The sequence below is a fragment of the Pungitius pungitius genome, chromosome 14 (genome assembly GCF_949316345.1).
Source record: "Pungitius pungitius chromosome 14, fPunPun2.1, whole genome shotgun sequence".
In the NCBI taxonomy this organism is placed as follows: domain Eukaryota; kingdom Metazoa; phylum Chordata; class Actinopteri; order Perciformes; family Gasterosteidae; genus Pungitius; species Pungitius pungitius.
In genome coordinates this window covers 4,520,769-4,539,028 of record NC_084913.1, presented here as the reverse complement: position 1 = coordinate 4,539,028, position 18,260 = coordinate 4,520,769, and the positions used below count along the sequence as shown (strand labels likewise).

Genomic DNA, 18,260 nt, shown 5'->3' with positions numbered 1-18,260 from the left:
AAATATGATTCATATTACTGTCATCAAAAACCAACATCTTTCTGCTCTCCCTCCCCACAGAAGCCTCTGTGGATGGTGGTTCGATCTGATGGAGGTTGTCCCTGCAGTGGTCCTGCCGTACACCTCTTCTGCTACTTGCAATTACTTGTATCATTTCAGTTAGAGAAATTGAATGTATTGTACATCTTTTACATTGTTGATTCTGTACACATGACATCCATTGCAGTCTGTCCATCCCGGGAGAGGGATCCCTCCTCTGACGTTCTCCCTAAGGTTTCTTCCCTTTTTTCCCCATTGAAGGGTTTTTTTCATATTTTGGGGAGTTTTTCCTGTGCCGATGTGAGGGTTTCGGGACAGAGGATGTTGCATGTGTACAGACTGTAAAGCCCTCTGAGGCAAATTTGTAATTTGCGATTTTGGGCTATACAAAATAAAATGAATTGAATTGAATTATAAAAACACGTGGCTGAGACATTTGGTCGTGATGTGTCAGTATGAACAGAAAAGGCCCCCATTCACTGCGAGGTATTGTTTCGCTGATGGATATCGGGCATCTTACGATGCCTGAATGTTCTCTCGTGCTGTTTAAAGGTCCCGCTGAGGGTTTGATGAAGCCAGATGGTGAGCAGTGAGAACACAAGCTATTTTTCTCTCACCTCTACTGTTTGACACGATCCAAACCTGCAGAGATTTATACGAGCAGTTACATTACTTTTTGCACACAAGCCAGGGCAAAATATACTAAAGACAAGTGTGCTTTCGAATTTTAATAGTGGTAAATTCAGTATGCAATTTGAAGTGATTGCATAAATGAAGTCATAATTAAATGAGTGCTTAACAAGGCGATGCAGGCATGCTCTTTATACTTTAACAAACATATTGCAAGGGCAGCGTTTATTTCTATTGCTTCCTCACAGGGCAACATCATGCATACAGTATATGCTGATAACAGGATCAATATAATTAAAAAATGCCTTTTTGTAGCTTTGCATTCATCAACAATGGTTATTATGAGACTATAAGAAAGCTTATGCACAATAGAGCTGCATAATTTAAACTTAATTTAAATTTAAACTCCTCTCTGACCCAGTGTGAGATTCCTCATAACAATGTAGCAACGAATTTAAGCTCAATTAATGCCCTAATTCAAGTTTTTATTATACAATTCAGAATTTTTATGCTCACATTAATGCTGTACATCAGCACTGTGTTAAATCAGTTAATTTGAATCAAAGATGAATTTCAGTTAACCTTTAAAAAAAACCTCACATCAAAAACACCGCCAATGTTTTCTCTGGGAGTGATTATTCAGTTCAAATAGCAGGCATCTCTCTCCAGGCACAGAGTGCTTGGGCTGAACGGATGCTGCCGCTGCATAATGGTCCTCAGACATTTGTTTCCTAGGCAACGCAGGGTTGGGGGTGGGGGGTTGGCATGCGGAGAGGGAGGTATAAAAACCCTGCCGGCTCCGCTCTCAGTCTCACTCCGAGGTGGCTGCACTACGGAGAAGTTGCCGGCACTCTTTTTCTTTTCGGAAGAAAACGTGTCGCTTTCGAAGGCTCGGCTCTCCGCGGCCCCCCCGCCCCCACACCCCCACCCCCCCCCCCACACCCCTGTTCCATGATGATGCGGCCGAAAGATTTGCGCCAGGGCTCCGGCACCAAGACCTTCCTGGACGCCATGCGCGGGGGCAAAGTTCACCTGGCGCGCTTCATCCTGGACGCCTTGGACGGGCGCATCATCAACTCGAAGACGGAAAACAGCCGCACGCCGCTCATGCACGCGGTTTGCCTGCAAGACGCCGGCGCCAGGGCCAAGTTCACCCGGCTGCTGCTGGAGAAAGGCGCCGACGTCAACTGCCAGGACGAGGACGGGCGGACGGCCCTCAGCCACGCCTGCGAGATGGGCCACCTGGACGCGGTGAAGATTCTGGTGCCGTTCAATGCCGACCCGGAGGTCTTTGACACCTGGGGCAACAGCGCGCTGATGTACGCTGCCTTTTCCGGGCACAACCAGGTTCTGGAGTTCCTGGTCCGGTCTTTCAAAAGACTGGGACTGAGGCTGGACAGGACCAACAACGCCGGCCATTCCGCCGTGGAGGTGGCCGACTTCTTTGGACACAACCAGTGTGTGCAGATCCTGAGCTTGGCGTGCAGGAGGGGCGCGGGCGCGGACAACCCACCTGTCGATCCAGGCACCAACGGCGAAGGAGAGCGCCGGCTGCCCAACAGGCTCCCCAGGCAAGTTCTGGAGAGGTTCTCCAAGCAGCTGGATAACAACGGGGACCAGCTGCCCGGGGTGTTTCAGAGGCAGCTGAAGATCGGAGACGGCGCCGGTCTTTGGAACCGTTTCCGAAGCCCGTCTCAGGACGACGAAAGCAAGGCCGAGGGGGGCCGCGGCGTTCTGTTCTCCGCCAAGCAACTGCAAAACTGCCAGCTCGGAGAGCCGAGAGCCAAAACGGTGAACTCTGTGGCCGAGCCGGGACGCCGGGACGCCGGCAGCCGGGACGCCGGCAGCCGTGACGCCGGCAGCCGGGAGCGAACCCCAGTGAGCTTTCCCCTCTGTGGAAAAGCCAAGTCGTTCAGCCTGGACATGGTGAGCGGCAGGAAGCAGTCCTACCAGGGCGACATCAAGCTGTCAGCCGGCAAACTAAAGAGAGCCTCGCTGCAGGACGAGAGATGCCTGACGGACCGGACGGAGGCGCGGCGCGGCGACGCGGCAGATGCCGCCGACGACAAGAGGCCGGCCGGAGAGAGCGTGGCGTCGCAGAGGGAAGGGGCCGGAGCCTGGGCCGCGGCGGGCAGGCGAGGGCAGCAGAAGAGGGGAAGCCCGGCGGCGAGCGGCGGACACAGCAAGCCGCTGTTGGCCAGAGGCGGGGCGCAGGCCGGGTGGGGGCTGGCGGGACTCGGGGCCCGGCTGCGGCGCCGGTTCACCGCCCCGGAGTTCGCGAGGCCGGCGACGGACCGCTCGGCGGGCGGGCGAGGGCGGATCTCCCGCTCGGAGACCTTCCCCCTCTCGCACGCGCGGCGGCGGCGGGTCAACAGCCAGCCGAGCATCGACAGCATCAGCGGCGTGAGGTGTGAGTTCGAGAGCTGCTCGTCTCAGTCGCCCCGCGACTTTGAAATGATTTTTAAATAAATAAATAAAATACTACTGAAAATATTTATGTTAATTAATATATAAATATATACACATTCATTTGATTTATGTTGAATGGAATTAAATGTATTTGATATTGCTTGCATTTATATGAAGTATTTTGCTTAAACATATTCCTCTGAAAACCCAATAAACGACAGAGCGAAACAACTTGGGAGTCTGTGAGTGAGGGAAAAACGCGTGACCAAGTGAGTTCCAATTCAATATGCCTCATTTATTGATTTATACAAAATTAAAAGGTATAATTCTCTTTTTTCGCGACTGATCCGCACAGAGATAGAAACACATGAAACACGTGGACAATGTATCCGTGTCAGAATACAAAGATTATGTGCAAAGTGTTTGTGAGCAGGTGGACGTCCTGCAGCATCATGTGTGCTTTTATCTACGCACGCGACTTCCTGGAGGAGCAACACACGCACGTGCGCGCACACGCACACACACACACACACACACACACACACACACACACACGTGTGTGTTTTTTTAAAAAGTCCAACACATTACAAAGAGGGTCGCATCAAACACTGAGATTCCGCCTTCACACGCACCCGTGTGCTCATCACACACACACACGCGCGCGCGCACATGCACGCGCACATACAAATATACACACTCACGTTTTCTAAGTAAAGAAAAGTAAAATTTTAAATTCATCTCATATATTTACTGCAGTAGAAGATCCGCAACGAGGTGCAAACGACCTGATATTCAGGATTTTTATTTACATTATTAATTTCTCTGCGTACGTTTCAAGTCCATACTTAATAATGAAACCTTATTTGCAATTCACAGCATACAAACAACCCACGACACCTTTTAGAAATAAATAATAGATATGAAAAAGAGGAATATGATTCTGGTGATGCTCCAATAGCCCAATAGTAGCAGCTGGGCTTAAATCTACCCATTTATCATGTTAATAATGGAGAATTGTCTTTCATTTCCCAGTCCGGTACATATTTGAGCATTCACATCAGGCCAGGTGTGCCTCTATTTGGCCATGCAAATAGTCTACGGTCAGTGTTTGTAACGTGTACCGACAACGCTGTTTGTCCTAGTTCTACAACAGAGAGTGTGAGTGTGCAGAGGTAACTTCATTCTTCTTTGATAATGTCACAATGACCTACCGTGACCTAGCGGCGGCGTCATTTTACGCTGCTGGCAATAATGCCCACTGTGAACACTAGAAAAGATCTCTAGAGTAGCACATGTTCATTTCGTGTACTTACACGGAGCATTGATTTGGGCTCTCAGTTGATATGCACCATGTTGTGTGCAGCAGGAAGCCAAACAATGTTCGTGGGTCGAGAGGTGAGGAACTGCATGCTGCCTTTAACTCGCTCCTAAAGTGCTTCTCTCATGCCTGAGACCATGCGGTGTGTGTGTGTGTGTGTCCCCCCCCCCCCCCCCGCAGTCCTGCCCACCAGTAGCAGCGGCGCTGCCCGGGTCTGCTTCTCCGGCAGCTGACCCCCCCCCCCCCCCGTTGGCCGAGGGGTGCTGGAGTTGGTCCTCGCCTGTTCAGGTCAGACCTGAAGGTGGGTGTTGGGGATTCTTGGAGCCCCGCGCGGGGGGGGTCGGGGTTCGGGGTCAGGGGTCGGGGGGGTGGGGGGGGGGGTCAGCAGCGGGACATGCGCTTGCGGTACTGCTCCACCAGTGGAACCAGGCACTGAGGTGAGCCGCACTGCAGCAGGAAGGGGTGCTCCAGCAGGTCAGTGGCGCTGGACCGCTCCAGGGGGCCCCGGGTCAGCATGCGGTCCAGGAAGTCCTTTAGAACCGGGGAAATCTGCAACAGAGGACGTTGGGCGGTGTATTTCATGCTCACAGTGAAAATGCCCTCATAGTATTAGAACTATGTGTTGATAACGTATCAGAAGAAGCTTTCGGAGGCCCACAGTCCTCATTCGGTACGTCGGCATGCTAACATTTGCTTGTTGGCGTTCAAGCGCTGCAGAGGAACCGGTTTTTGCAGCTTTTTCCCCCGTACCTGGCTGACATTCCGCACCGTGGGAGCCGTCTCATCCCTCAATCTCTTCATAGCGGCCACGGGGGTTTCACTGAAGTACGGGGGCTCTCCGTCCACCATCTCCACCACCATGATCCCCATCGACCAAATATCCACCTTGTTTGCAGGGTCACACGTTGAAGTTAAATGTTAAAAGATCTCACCGCACACCGGTTTGCACACTGTTGGCATCCCGGCGCCGCATGGGAGGGATTACAGTCGTTATCCTTCACGATTGCATTTGAGCGTGTGCCTCCTCACCTCAGTGCCATATGGGGATTTGGAGATGACCTCAGGAGCCATCCAATAGGGGGTTCCCACTAAAGACTTCCTTTTAGGGATGTCCTTGCTGATCTGAGCACAGAAGCCAAAGTCTGACAGCTTGACCTGTGAGGGGGGGGGGGGGGGGTGGGGAACGAGAGAAAAGGCAGCGCGCTGTCAAGAAAAGGCGGGATGAGAGAAAAGAAAGAGAGAGTACCAAAATATCTTACCCTTCCGTCTAATGTGAGTAGTATGGAATCGCTCTTGATGTCTCTGTGGATGACTCCCTGCGAGTGCAGGTAGGCGAGCGCTTGCAGGACGGCTTCGCACACGGTGGCGATCTGCTCCTCACTCAGCCTGCAGGGCGAGACGCGTTTCACATCAAGAGATACGACAAAGAAACGCACGAATCACTGTGCGTCGAAGGCAAACGACGAAGAAGGGGTTCAAAAGGAAAAAACAATAAACAACAAGACATGTTCATTCCTTTCACAGGGTTGGTGTGACATCATAAACACATAAAAGCCAGGAGTCAAAAAGACATTTACAAAGGGCAAGTAAGTAAATGTCAACACTGAAAACACAAGGTAAGATTTAACTTACAGAGCGCTGAATAATCCCATAGAAGAGTATCATCGTATTTAAAAGATCCTCCTAAAACTATGCAGTAAGTTGTCATTTTTTCTTTTTTTTGGATGTATGCATTACTGGGAAATGTGACGGCATCGACTTAGAAATCTAAACGTGCACATATTCAATTATGTCATGAGGGGCGAATGAAAGGTCTTTTTGATGTTGACACTGATCCCTCAGCAGTCGATACCACACCACCCCCTTGTGGTTAATTTAGTAATGACATGATGACACAACCACACAGAAATGCACCAATGCAGAATTCCCCGATGATTGAACCAAGAGGACCTCTTGGTGCCCGTACCTGGTTTCAGACACAATGTTGGTCAGTGCTCCACCCTGCAGGTACTCCATGATGACCCACAGCTCCTCCTCCACCAGGGCAGACTTAAACATCTCCACCACGTTCCTGTGCTGATAGTCCCTCATGATGACCACCTGCAGACAACAAGATGCATCAAGGGACACGGTTAGGTGGGGTGCTTCCCACAAAGGCAGGAGACAGTGTTGGTGCTGCATTTTAAACAATATCCTGCTGTGCTCTCTGCTCAGGATCAGGGACCTAGATCTTTAAATATCTATGTGACTAATCCGAGATATCCCAGACAGCATAATCAGGGGTTATTTTCTAAAATGTTAGTTCCTCACAGAGCCACCAAAAATCTTCATGAAAATTGTCTGTAAAATGACATTTCAAGGGAAAAGTCCACCCGGGCCCAATTCCAATAATGTGGCTATTTAGGACGAAATGGGTCGAGTAGAACTCGCCATCTGTGTCGTACAGATTTGGCCAAAAAAAAAAAAAAAGAATATCGATGCTCCAGGTAGCAAGAATTTAAAAAGTTGAATATGGAAATTCTGACTCTATTCTATTCTGAAAATATATTGTTCAGTGCAGTGTCCTTATTTTCCTGAAAGTTGGAGATTTGCGTTTTTTGGGAAAACCTCTTTCTACGCAATTCGGACGTCTCACCTCGTTGAAGAGCAGCTCTCTCCTCTGCTGCCGCCGCAGGTCCATCATCTTCACCGCCACCTGCCGGCCGCTGTGCTTCTCCGTGGCGATGCAGACCACCCCCGTCGAGCCCTCCCCGATCTTCACAAAGTTCTCCAGGTAGGACCGAGGGTCGCCCTTGTCCACCACCATCTGCAGGGCGGCCTTGAACTGCTCGTGCGTCACCTTCGGCGGGTCGGGCGGCGGCCTGGGCGAGGGGTGCTGCGGGGGCCTGAAGGCCGGCGAGCACGCCGCCGGGGGGCTGGTGGCCAGCGAGCCCGTCGGGGAGGGTCGGGGCTGCGACGGGCTGTCCTGCCGCGGCGGGTAAGGGGGGTTGAGGCTTCCAGAGTGTCTGAGGAAGGCGTCGGGCCCGCCGGGGGGCCGCAGCCCCATGTTGGGCGACAGGCCCAGCGTGTAGCTGGCCGAGGAGCGCACCGCTCGCTGGGGTCCGATCCCGCCGGCGAGGAGGAGGGGGCTGCTGCTGGGCAGGAGGCCCGAGTGGTACCTCGCGGCGGACTCCGCCTGCAGCGGGAAAGGGGAGAAAAGGGGGAGAAAAGGGGGTGAAGAGCGCTGAGGGCAGGGAGCTGAAAGGGAGCTGGCCGCCTGCCTGGAGTTCAAGGTCCCAGTCGGCCTCCACCCCCCCCCCCCCCCCCCGGTGTGACCCATGTAGAGACGGCGCCATGGGAGCCGAGTGTCTCGCCAAACACACCATCTCTCAACTTTTACCCATCAACCCATTTTAACTCAGACTCAAATCAAACAGTCAAACCCAGAGCTTTAATCAAGTATATATGCCGCCTCAGTTTTCTAAAACCTCAACTTAAAAACGATTGCTCGGCAAAAAACGAGTGCCTACGATGTTCAAAACGTTAGCAAAAGTATCCATAAATGGTGGGGTTCGATGAATAATGTATATCAGAGCACTTCACGGCCACAGAGATGTGCAAAGGGTCCTTACTCTCAGGTCGTAGGAGGAGAACGGCCTCCCGGGGGGGCTGTTCTGCGGGGGCGCGTACATCGGCGCGTTGGGCCGGAGCTCCGGCGGGCCGCAGCGGGGCTGCAGCGCGGCCGCGGCCGGGCTGTAGAAGCAGGCCACGGCCCTCTGGTGCTGCGGCTGCGGCTGCGGCGGCGGCGGCCCCCTGGGGAGCTGGAACTCTCTCGTCCATATCACCCTCTCCTGAGGGGGCGGGGCCGGGGGCGGGGCCGGCCTTTCCAGAGAGGTGACGCTGACCTCGTAGGTGGACCGGGCCTTCGGCAAGATCCCGTTTGGGTGCAGGGTGACGCTCCGCTTCATGCCCAGGTACGGCGTGTTGGTCTCGCTGTGGATGTCCCTGGCCCTGTCCCTCCACGGGTCTCGACCGCCGCCGCCTCCGTCGTCCTCGCCGTCCTCGTCCTCGTCGTCCTCGTCACCCCGGGTCAGGCCCTCGTACTGGTAAGCGTCGCCCTCGCACACCTCCCCCAGCCTCCCCAGTGACTGGGCCCTCTTCCTGGCCGAGGGGCTGCTCTTCCTCAGGGAGTTGGAGCTGGTCACGGACAGGCGGTTCATGTTGTTGACCATGGCCGCGATGTAGTCTCCGTGGCCGATCATGCTCCCCCGCACGATGGTCTGAAAGAGCACGGGCGTTTGATCTTTTTTAATCACATTGCATTTTGCCACAATCACATTGCATGAAGAATTTGGAATAAAATGAATAATGAGGGTGACATAATCGTCGCTCGGAGGCAAGATAAATTTAGACTCGAGAATCTGCCGCCTGACACCTTTGTCGTTCTTCAGAGACGACTTAAGTCACACACAAAAAAAAAAAAAGTACACCGAGCAAATGTAGCAAAGGAGATGCGCTAGAAAGTCAGAGCTTCCAACGGTGCAAAAAACTCCAGAAATGAAGGATAATCGTTTCCATGACCTTTCGGGTGCTATCCATACACAGCTGGGGCATTCACAGGCAAACCTGCTCCTGACAGGAAAGTATCAGACAGACTTAAGGCGCTTTGCCAGAGCAGTCAAATTGTAGCAGCTGTGTGCAAACTGAGCGCCGCCTCATCAGTCACTCATCAGGCAGAGTCATGTTCAGCCCACAGCCTCTCCTGTTTCCCTGGTTCGGTGCCATTATATCTGCACAGGGGGGGCAGAGGTCAGATGACATCTCTCACCTACTGCAGCACCTCTCTGAGAGGAGAGACTAGCAGGTGATAACGGCCCTGGTGAGACATTCCGTTCCCGTCTTTTCCCCCGGACCTTAGGAGCAATAATCTGAGACGTGGCCTCCTGCGGTATTTTCATCCAAGTGCTTAGTCTTTTCTTTTTTTGCACTATTCACGTGAATAGTGAAAGTAAAGTTTACGTAAAGCAACGCAACCATCGCCTTGACGACGCTCCTAAAACGCATTGATCAGCCGCGATCACGTAAAAAAAAAAAAAAAAAAACATTGCATCGTGAAGCACAGAAATACTTGGGCCTTGCAGACGTTATCACTGACGCGCTCGCTTTCCTTCTGCTCCACCTGCACGTTTTCTCCATGGACTGCTATAACGGAGTGATGGATCTCGTGGCCCCCCTCTGAGTATTCAACATTGCGCAGTCGGGAGAGGGGGGAGGGGGGGGGGGGGGGGGGTTCTGAGACACCTTGATTACTGCACACCCGGCAGAGTGTATTCATTCTGATGGTGGAGGGAGAGTCGGAGGAGGAGGAGGAGGAGCAGTTTAAGAGTCGAGTGGTGTACCTTCTTCGGCCTCAGCTCCACCTCTGTGATCCTGGAAGGGTCCACCATGGGCCTGGGCCTGCGCAGGTTCTCGATCAGGCTCTGCCATTGCGTGGGCAGGCCCACGAAGCAGCCGCGCTTGGGGTCGAAGGAGGTGTGGACCCGGTGCTCAAAGTTCTTGGGCGTCGATATTTCCGGCCTCTTCTTTTTCTTCTTGCGGAACATCCTCAGGTCCTCGGGGGCAACAGCTTGCCCGACTTAAGATGACCCTGTGGGTAAAAAAAAAAAGAATTCACCTGTTAATAGTGCACCCAATATCACAGACAGAGACATTTCCAAATAACTCAAATCTGGACCTTTCGAAGTGAAAGTAAATCTGTCGGACCGACTCTCGGGCCAAAGTATATTCAATCACATCATATTGTGATGAGCACGCTGACCCGTGTGCTGGTTTTGTGTGCGTTGGGTTTTAGTGGGAGAAACAATGAAATACATTTGGTCTCGTTTGCAGCACAGCTGGGAGATAATCGCTCATCATCAAAGGGCCCCATGATTAGCACTGAGAGTGATTCATGTAGCTCCCCGTGTCCGCCGTGCCATTTGTGTCCTTAGAGGGACGTCAAAGCTGATATGTCTCCAGAACTATTGGGTGGATTAGTGGAAAGTGATTAATATAACTGTGAGCCCTGTAGTTTATGTAGTTTATCTACCACTGTCTTCTGTTCAGATTAGATTTTGACCAACATTTCGATTTGTGACCAAATAAGAAAAAAAAGCTGACATGAGCCCCACCTTCACTTTGGGTTTGCTGATAATTAATCAATTAGACGGAAAAAATATTTTGCTCCAGTGGTAAATTGTTCAAATGTCAGCATGCTAATGTGCAAATGCTTAACATCAACATGCTACTTATCTACAAAGTTCTCCTTGATATATTATACAATCTCTCCCCTCATCAGCAGCGGGCGAAAGGAGGTCAGGCCCATCAGCCTAAAACCTTCATCGTTAAAGGAAGGTCGGGTAAGATTAGGCGGGGTGACCCCCACCCCCCCCCCCCCCCCCCCCCCCCCCACCCTCCAAGGATCATTCTGGCACAAGGCTAATATGCTAAGTGTTGATTAAGTATATCACTGTGCCTCCCCACGTACATAATGTGGTGCTGGGAGGGACTTTAACTCCATGTGACAGAGACATTATGTTGTGAGGGTTCTTAAGGGGGGGGGGGGGTGAGATAACAGTTGGGGCCAAAATTAGAGTCCACGCTGGATAAATTAGAGGGGCAGGCACTCTGCCCGACACAGAAAGGCTTTTAAGCACCCGATTGTGCGACGCTTTTTCTCAAACAGCGAACGCTTGAGAAAACAAGCTGCAAAAAAACGGAAGATTGCGATCTCTGCTGTTCCCCCCCCCCCCACCCCGCTGCACGAGGCCCGATCGGCTCGGATGGTTCTGCGGCGCGCAGATGCTGGCATGTCCTCGACAAACATTTACCCATGTATCCTTTTTACGAGCAGATCAATCCATATTTACTCATGAGTCAAACGCAAACTGCCGCGGTCCTCCACTGCCAGCTATGACGGGGGGGGGGGGGGGGGGGGGTGATGACAGCCCAAAGGAGAAGGCTGCTCTGTGTGGTGCTTCATCGCGCCTCAGAAGGTTCAAAGCAGCACAGAACAGAACATATTCTCATTCTCATTTTTCTAAACCAGTGAGATATTGGAGGCGAGCAGAAACAATCTCATGTATATATATATATATATATATATATATATATATATATATATATGACACACGGGTCGATTCACGCCTGGTCAAAATGAATTAAAAAGTTGATGCTATTATTGATTCGCACACTTTAATCACATGCAGATGACCTTATATTGAACCCTGTGACTGTGCCAAGCTTATGACTGTCTTTATAACAATATTCTATTGATTGTTAAGCCCATCTCACAGTGTGCGTGCACAGAGGTGAACTTGCACAGCGCGTTCTCCTGCTTTCTGGTCACATCTCTGAACGGCAGGGACTTGACCCTATGCCTCAGTGACTTGTCTCGGATCTATCAAAGAGCCGAGGCAAAACTCAGTTGGTGTCAGAGATATGAAAAGGCAAGAGGACGCGGTCACTCCAGAGTTTTGCCAAGAATGACATTGATGCAAATGCACGACCTGAGAAATCCACAAACCGGTAAAAGAAAAAAAGGAAATAAAAAAAATCAAACAAAACAAATGTTCTCTGCAGAACCACCGCTCAGCCACAGCCAAACCCTCCCCTCTTTCCAGGCTCAAATGAATCTCCGACTCCCCCCCCCCAACTGAGTCATGTCACACAGAAGCAGGCCGATCCATACGTTTCCCACGGACAACATGACAGAAGAGGAGAGGGCGCATACCTCTCACGCTCAAATCACCCCGAGCAGGTTGTGTTTGTGGATGAGTGGGAGGGGATCGAGAGATAAGAGAGGTATTGGATTTGCTCGATGTTAGTCCTCCGAGCTTTTTTTTTTTTTTTTTTTTTTTTCTATCTGCCCTGATTTCTGCCTGTATTTGGGGGGATTTTTTCTTTTCTTGGCATGCGTGCAGAAATATAACGAGTGTGCAGGTGACCACGCTAGCACGGATTAGTGTGGCGTTCAATCCTTTACTGATCTAATTTTAGGACACATCATGCCTCGCACCACCCCTCCTCCCCGTCACCAGACGCATGTTTATTTTGCACGGAATCCGTGTCTCAGGATGAGAGACGATGAAAAGCAGGTAATCCTCCCTTTATGTTTGTCATTGCACGTACAAGCATAATCCTGCTGAATTGCAGGGGGCTGCATCCATCTCGTTGTAGTAAAGATTGCATCAAGGTCCTTTATAGTGTTTTTGACTCTGCAGTGTTATTGGGGGGGGGGGGCTTAGAGATTGCTTCTCTATCAGCTTCATTATGATGACCGCTCTGCCCTTTGGGTGTAATGAGACCGCCTCTCAAGGGGGGAGGGAGGGAGGGAGGGAGTCTTGGTCGGTCATCTCTTTATTTTTCCTTATGCTTTGTTACACACACACACACACACACAGGCCCATACTCACACATACATACGTCATCTGAGGACATAAAAAAAAAAAAAGGTCCACAGGCGCCGGACGTGACTGGACAGAACAATAAGAGTGTTTATTTATATTTGAGTTGCGTCGGCCTTCTCTTTGAAGTCACCTCTGCAGACGTGGAAGAGACGACGAGTGACGAGCGACGAGCCGCACTCAGTGACACGTCCCGCATGCATATTTCATGCTAGTAGTCTAATGCATCATGCACGACGAAGCACTTGGAACACAAGGAATGTTGGGAGGATGTCACACATCTGTAGAGTTGTGCCCGCTGTGCTTTTTTTTTCAGCCCTTGCCAGTGGTTGGAGAGGGCAATAAAAGTTGATTTAATCCAGACTGAAATGGCTCAGCATTGCATGGATTGCCATGAGGCCCAAAGAGGGTGAACACCAAATTTTGGTGATGCGCCATATTTCCTCCAGAGGTTTGCGTCTGTAGTTTATAGGAAAAAAGTCTTTCGGGGGATAGTTGAAAGTTGGAAGGATGAAATGCACTACTTTTGATGTCATTTCGCAACATTTCACCAGGTCAAAATGTTCAACCTGTCTGAAATGTAGGGATCTATGACCAAATATATATATATATATATATAAACAACATATACTGTATATACATGGTGATGTCGATGATAATATAATAGCATCAGCGAGTCAGCATTGTCATTGGGTCCATCCATCCCCACGAACGAGCTCCACTAAGGGGGTTAGGACACAGTATGTAGGGCATCCCCAAGTCAAGGGCATGAAGGCTATGGACTATTTCCAGGAGACGGTTTATGAAAAGCGAGGCTCAAGTGCAGAGGCGAAAATAATTTCCAAAAATGTCAGAGAACGATAGCAATCAATTCAATTACATCCGTATTTTGACATTTCCGATGGCGAAATGAGGCATTAAAGCCGAGATGACCCATATTCACAGGGAGAGTTCATCGATAGCGACACGTCATATCTCACACAACTGGCTGCGATGCGTCATGTGTCGGCCATAAGCGGAATCTCTGCAGGAGGTATAGTTCAAGTCAGAGAAGGGTTTGAAGTCACAGTGCGCTTCCGTTCTGGGGGGAGGAAACCACCAAAGGAGGGGGGGGGGGGGGGGTTTCTCCCTCATTTTCTCGGGCACCAGACGCCGTGAGGAAAAAGGGCCTCCGGGTTTGAAAGAGAGCGGCAGACGATCGGGATCCTCAGACAAAACGCCCCTTTTTCACTGTTTTTCAAGGGCAGGCGTCGGTCTCGTGTTGATGTTGACAGGAGGAAACAAGACATGAGGGGCTCAAGAGAGGAAGGCGAAAACGTCCTGACTGGAAAAAAAATAAATGAAAAAGGAGAGGACAGAAATGGAAAGAATAAAGACGCTGAGTGGGAGGACATAGATTCCATTTGTCAGCGCCGTGACGGTTTTTTTTTTTTTTTTTTTTTTTTTTTTTTCGTGGCACAGTTTGAAGATGCGACGTCTTCCCCCCCCCTCCCCCCTCGATCAGCTTAGTCTGCAGTAAACAAGGAGGACAGGAGGACGGGGGCGCGTACATCACTCTGTCCCCCTAACGCGTTGGCACCGAGCCTCCGGGACCCGGATAACGGGCGAGGAATCTGGTTTGTTTTGCACCCCCCCCCCTCCCCCTCCCACTCCAGCAGCACTGACCCACACTCTACTTAATCAAAGATCTTCTTGGCTCTCTTTGAACATTTGGCGATAGAGGCGCACGGTCGGCCTGGGCCAATGGTACGGGCCCGACTCTTCTCTCTCTCGGGGTCTAATTTATTGATGCTTTACTACACGCGCGTGTGCTCGTGAAAGCTTTGATTTATGTTATTTTAGCTCACGTCTCAGCATGTCTCTAAGCACCGAGCATTTTTTAAACCTCTGTTCCTCCGCCCTAAAATCTGGCTGGCTGATATGACCACGCGGTGCAGCACGTACACCCGCCATGGCGCGTCCACACAGCAGAGTCTGTGCCGACATGAGACGGCCAAACCAAACTTTTGAGTGTGCACGTGGTCCTCGGCGAAGCAGATGTCCAGCTGTGTGTGTGTGTGCCTGCCTGTGTGTGTGTGTGTGTGTGTGTGTGTGTGTGTGTGTGTGTGTGTGTGTGTGTGTGTGTGTGTGTTTGTGTTTGTGCGTGCACCAAAGAGACCGTCTCTGCCACCTCCTCCTCGAATATCAATGAGTAACCTGAGACACAAACACATGGTAGATTAAGAAGTGCATGCGCCCCAGTTACACCATCATCAAACTAATGAACTGCCCTGCTGGAAGAAAAGAAAAAAGATACAGAGAAGACGGTTTGGATCAAATGTGAAGTCCTTAGAGTGGATCACTTAAGAGGATAGAGTACGTCCACAGTCACAACTCCAAAGAAAGTGCATGAATGTTGCGATTCTGTCGATAGGAATGAGCGCGACGGTGATGCTGAAGAAACTAAAATCCATACACTCCTTTAACGCACCGTGGCCTTGAATTGATTTTCACTGGGGATTTTGCAACTGATCGAGAGACCAGAAGAGGAGCAGTGTCCCAATGTCTCCAATTCAGAGTCAAACTGCGCACGAGCTCTCACGCAACAGCGTTTTCTATACATCAAAGTATCAAAGCAAACACCGTTAACACAAAGTGTCACATCAATCTCTCGGGTGTCCGCTCTCCCACAGCATCCACCTCTGGATGAATGTTTACACACAGCCGCCAGATCCGCATGCACTGGTTGGACCGGAAAGATCAGCTGAGAACGCAGCCTTCAAACACTCGCTCTCTGGCTCTCTCTCTCTCTCTCTCACACACACACACACACACACAATTGTAAAAAAATAGAAGAAAAAAAATCAGTCCACAGCAATGACACATTCTGTATCAGTCAGGTCTGATCCATCTCTGCAGGGGGTTGTTGTATCCTTTTACTTGAAATAGAGGTTTAGGACAAAGGAGGCAGAAACTGAGGGTTTCCAGTGGGGGGAGCATAAGTTGACTGAATTCATCCAGCAACCCTCTCCGTCTTTCCATTTTCTTCCCCCCCCCCCCTCCCCCCACATCAGCACCTGGCTGCACTGCCTCCTCTCCAGACCGATGCCAATCGACGGCATTCACTATCCTGCTCTTTACCAATGACGTTAAGCCTCTTGTCCTTTTACCCCCCCCCCCTCCCCTCCCCACCCCCTCACCTCCTCCGTAACCCCCTCTCTCTTCGCCGTGGAAAGAGGATAAATCATTTGTTAGACGAGGAAAAAAATGACACGAAAGAAGGCATCTCCCCTACCTTTCCGTTCAAGTGAAGAGGAGAGCCTCTCTCCTCCGGGAAGGATTGGAAGCGGGAGCGCGCGCGCGCGCACACACGCACACACATACACACACATACACTATTAGACGCTCACATTCGCACGCGCACACTCACGCATGGACACGCACGCTCTCTCCCCCGCTGGCTCCCATACAACGACGAGGAGGAGGAGTGCTCACTGCAGGCTGCCGCTCGCCGGGGAGAGCCCGACGCGTCCCCCCCCCCGGGCACGAGCACGCGCCGCCATCTCAAAGGCTCTCGGTCCGGGCCGATTCATCGCGGGCTCCGTGGCCGAGTGGCTGCTCCTGGGGACCCGGGTCGGCCGTGCGAAGGAGGCGCGACGCCATGGAGGAGGAAAGGCAGCATCCGGGCTGGGAGACTACCGCGGCCCCATACAGCTCCTTCCACCCCCCCCCCCCCACCTGCTTTTTCCTTCTTCGTCTCTGGCTCGCCGTCGCTCTATTTCTCTCTCTCTTTCACACACACAAACAGACACACACACACTCCCCCCCTCCTCCCTCTCTCTCTCTGTCTCTCTCTCTCGCTCTCTCTCTCTCTCCCCCTCTTCACTTCCCTCCTTCTCTTCCTCCTCCCACTCCCTCATTGGGCTGCAAAATAACTGAAAGCAGCACGTGTGTGTGTGTGTGTGTGTGTGTTTGAAGCTGGTTTCCAGTGACTGTAAAGAGAGAGCTCTGCTACACATCACATCACCTGGGATACCTTTGCCCCCCCACACACACACACACACTCCTCCCTCTCTCTTTGCACGCGAGAACACGAGGGCGCCGCTGCTGTTGAGTGGGACGCATCGTCCATTGAATGACAGGGTGAGGGACGGCAGATGGCGGGGGGGGGGGGGGGGGGGGGTTGTTGTGTTCGTGTACGTTGTGTAGGAGGGAAGGAGGGGGGTCGATTGTGACCCCCAAAATAAAAGAAACAGCAAAAGTTACAGCACCAACCCCAGTGTAGCATCCTCATTATTTGACTGAAGCCCCCCCCCCCTTCCTCCCTTCTTTTCACCAGAATCATTTGCTGAATTATTTATACAAGCAGACACAAGGCAGGAAAATGTATCAGGGTCAAGTCATGCAGAACTTGCTTGTGTGTGTGTGGGGGGGGGGAGGGGGGGGAGCCACATTTAGGGCACTCATTTTACACGTGGGGCTCGGCTTGCTTGGATGATGATGTTCCTCCTCACACCTCAGTGAGGCTCCACTGAAGCAATCCGCATGACAAAGGCACATTTGCCTGTGTGTGGGTGGGGGGGGGGGGGGAGGGGGGGGGGGGGGGTATAGTAGACACAGCCTCTCGTTCACTCTTACCTGTCAGCATTATAAAGATATTTTTGTGCTTAACTATATATATATATATATATATATATATGTAACTTTTTTTACTTGATCTTTTAATATCATTTAAGTAAGATTTCAGTTAGATCCAAATGTATTTGTCGGGAAAAGCTTCTCCTGAAAACATTGACACCCCCCCCCCCCATTTGGATGAAAAGTGTAAAACAGCTTGTGATGTAAAAAAAAAAAAGAAGAAAAAAAAGGGGGCTTAGAGGGACAAGAGCAGTCTGAAACCACATTGTCATTAAAATGAAAGCCCGCGTGGGGTATAAGTCATACTGCCCCAATTGTTTGCATTTTAATTTGTTCTATTGTTTAGGATGAATATGTAAGGATTACACCCGGGGTTACCGGGGTTCACACAGTCACCCTCCACGGACATTCCCAGATGATGCATTTTTAATCCACGTAAACGCCTGAGGCATCAGTTACCGGGACAACGCTTGGAGTCCCCTTTTTCTCACCGACAACACGAAATTCCTCCCAAGAGGAGAAAAAAAATAAGACGACGGCTCAGGCAAAACAATGCTCATGGTACCGTAAGGCGTAATTATGACACAAATCGTTAGGATTATGACTCAATAGGTTCTGGTGTGTATAGGATGCTACTTTCATCATGCACAACTCCCTAAAAAAGGGTTTTTTGTCTGGCTTTGAAAGGTTTTTTTTTTCTTTTTTCTCTTCAATAAAAAACGGTCGGGTGATTTTGTGCTCCCCCTCCCCGATGGCCCCCCGAGAGCCAAGAGCAGTTCGTCCCGATGCAAAGTGCCCACTCGCTTCGAAGTGAAGGTACTGCC

At 51.0% G+C, this 18,260-nt stretch overlaps 2 protein-coding genes across 2 annotated transcripts; one reads left to right on the top strand and one right to left on the bottom strand.

The window, feature by feature from the left end:
- The first annotated feature begins 1,611 nt into the window (after positions 1–1,611).
- Positions 1,612–4,560, top strand: LOC119227953 (uncharacterized). Its single transcript, XM_062557474.1, has one exon. It carries the CDS (start codon positions 1,621–1,623, stop codon positions 3,136–3,138), a length of 1,518 nt encoding a protein of 505 aa, XP_062413458.1. The 5' UTR covers positions 1,612–1,620; the 3' UTR covers positions 3,139–4,560.
- Positions 4,561–4,765: 205 nt separating this feature from the next.
- On the bottom strand, positions 4,766–16,538 carry LOC119227952 (serine/threonine-protein kinase PAK 6). Its single transcript, XM_037487163.2, has 9 exons — positions 16,094–16,538; positions 9,775–10,022; positions 8,008–8,655; positions 7,032–7,571; positions 6,363–6,496; positions 5,656–5,782; positions 5,426–5,551; positions 5,147–5,281; positions 4,766–4,945 (listed from the first exon to the last, which is right to left on the bottom strand). The coding sequence occupies exons 2-9, from the start codon at positions 9,976–9,978 to the stop codon at positions 4,778–4,780; spliced, it is 2,082 nt and encodes a 693-aa protein (XP_037343060.2). The 5' UTR covers positions 9,979–10,022; positions 16,094–16,538; the 3' UTR covers positions 4,766–4,777.
- Positions 16,539–18,260: the final 1,722 nt, after the last annotated feature.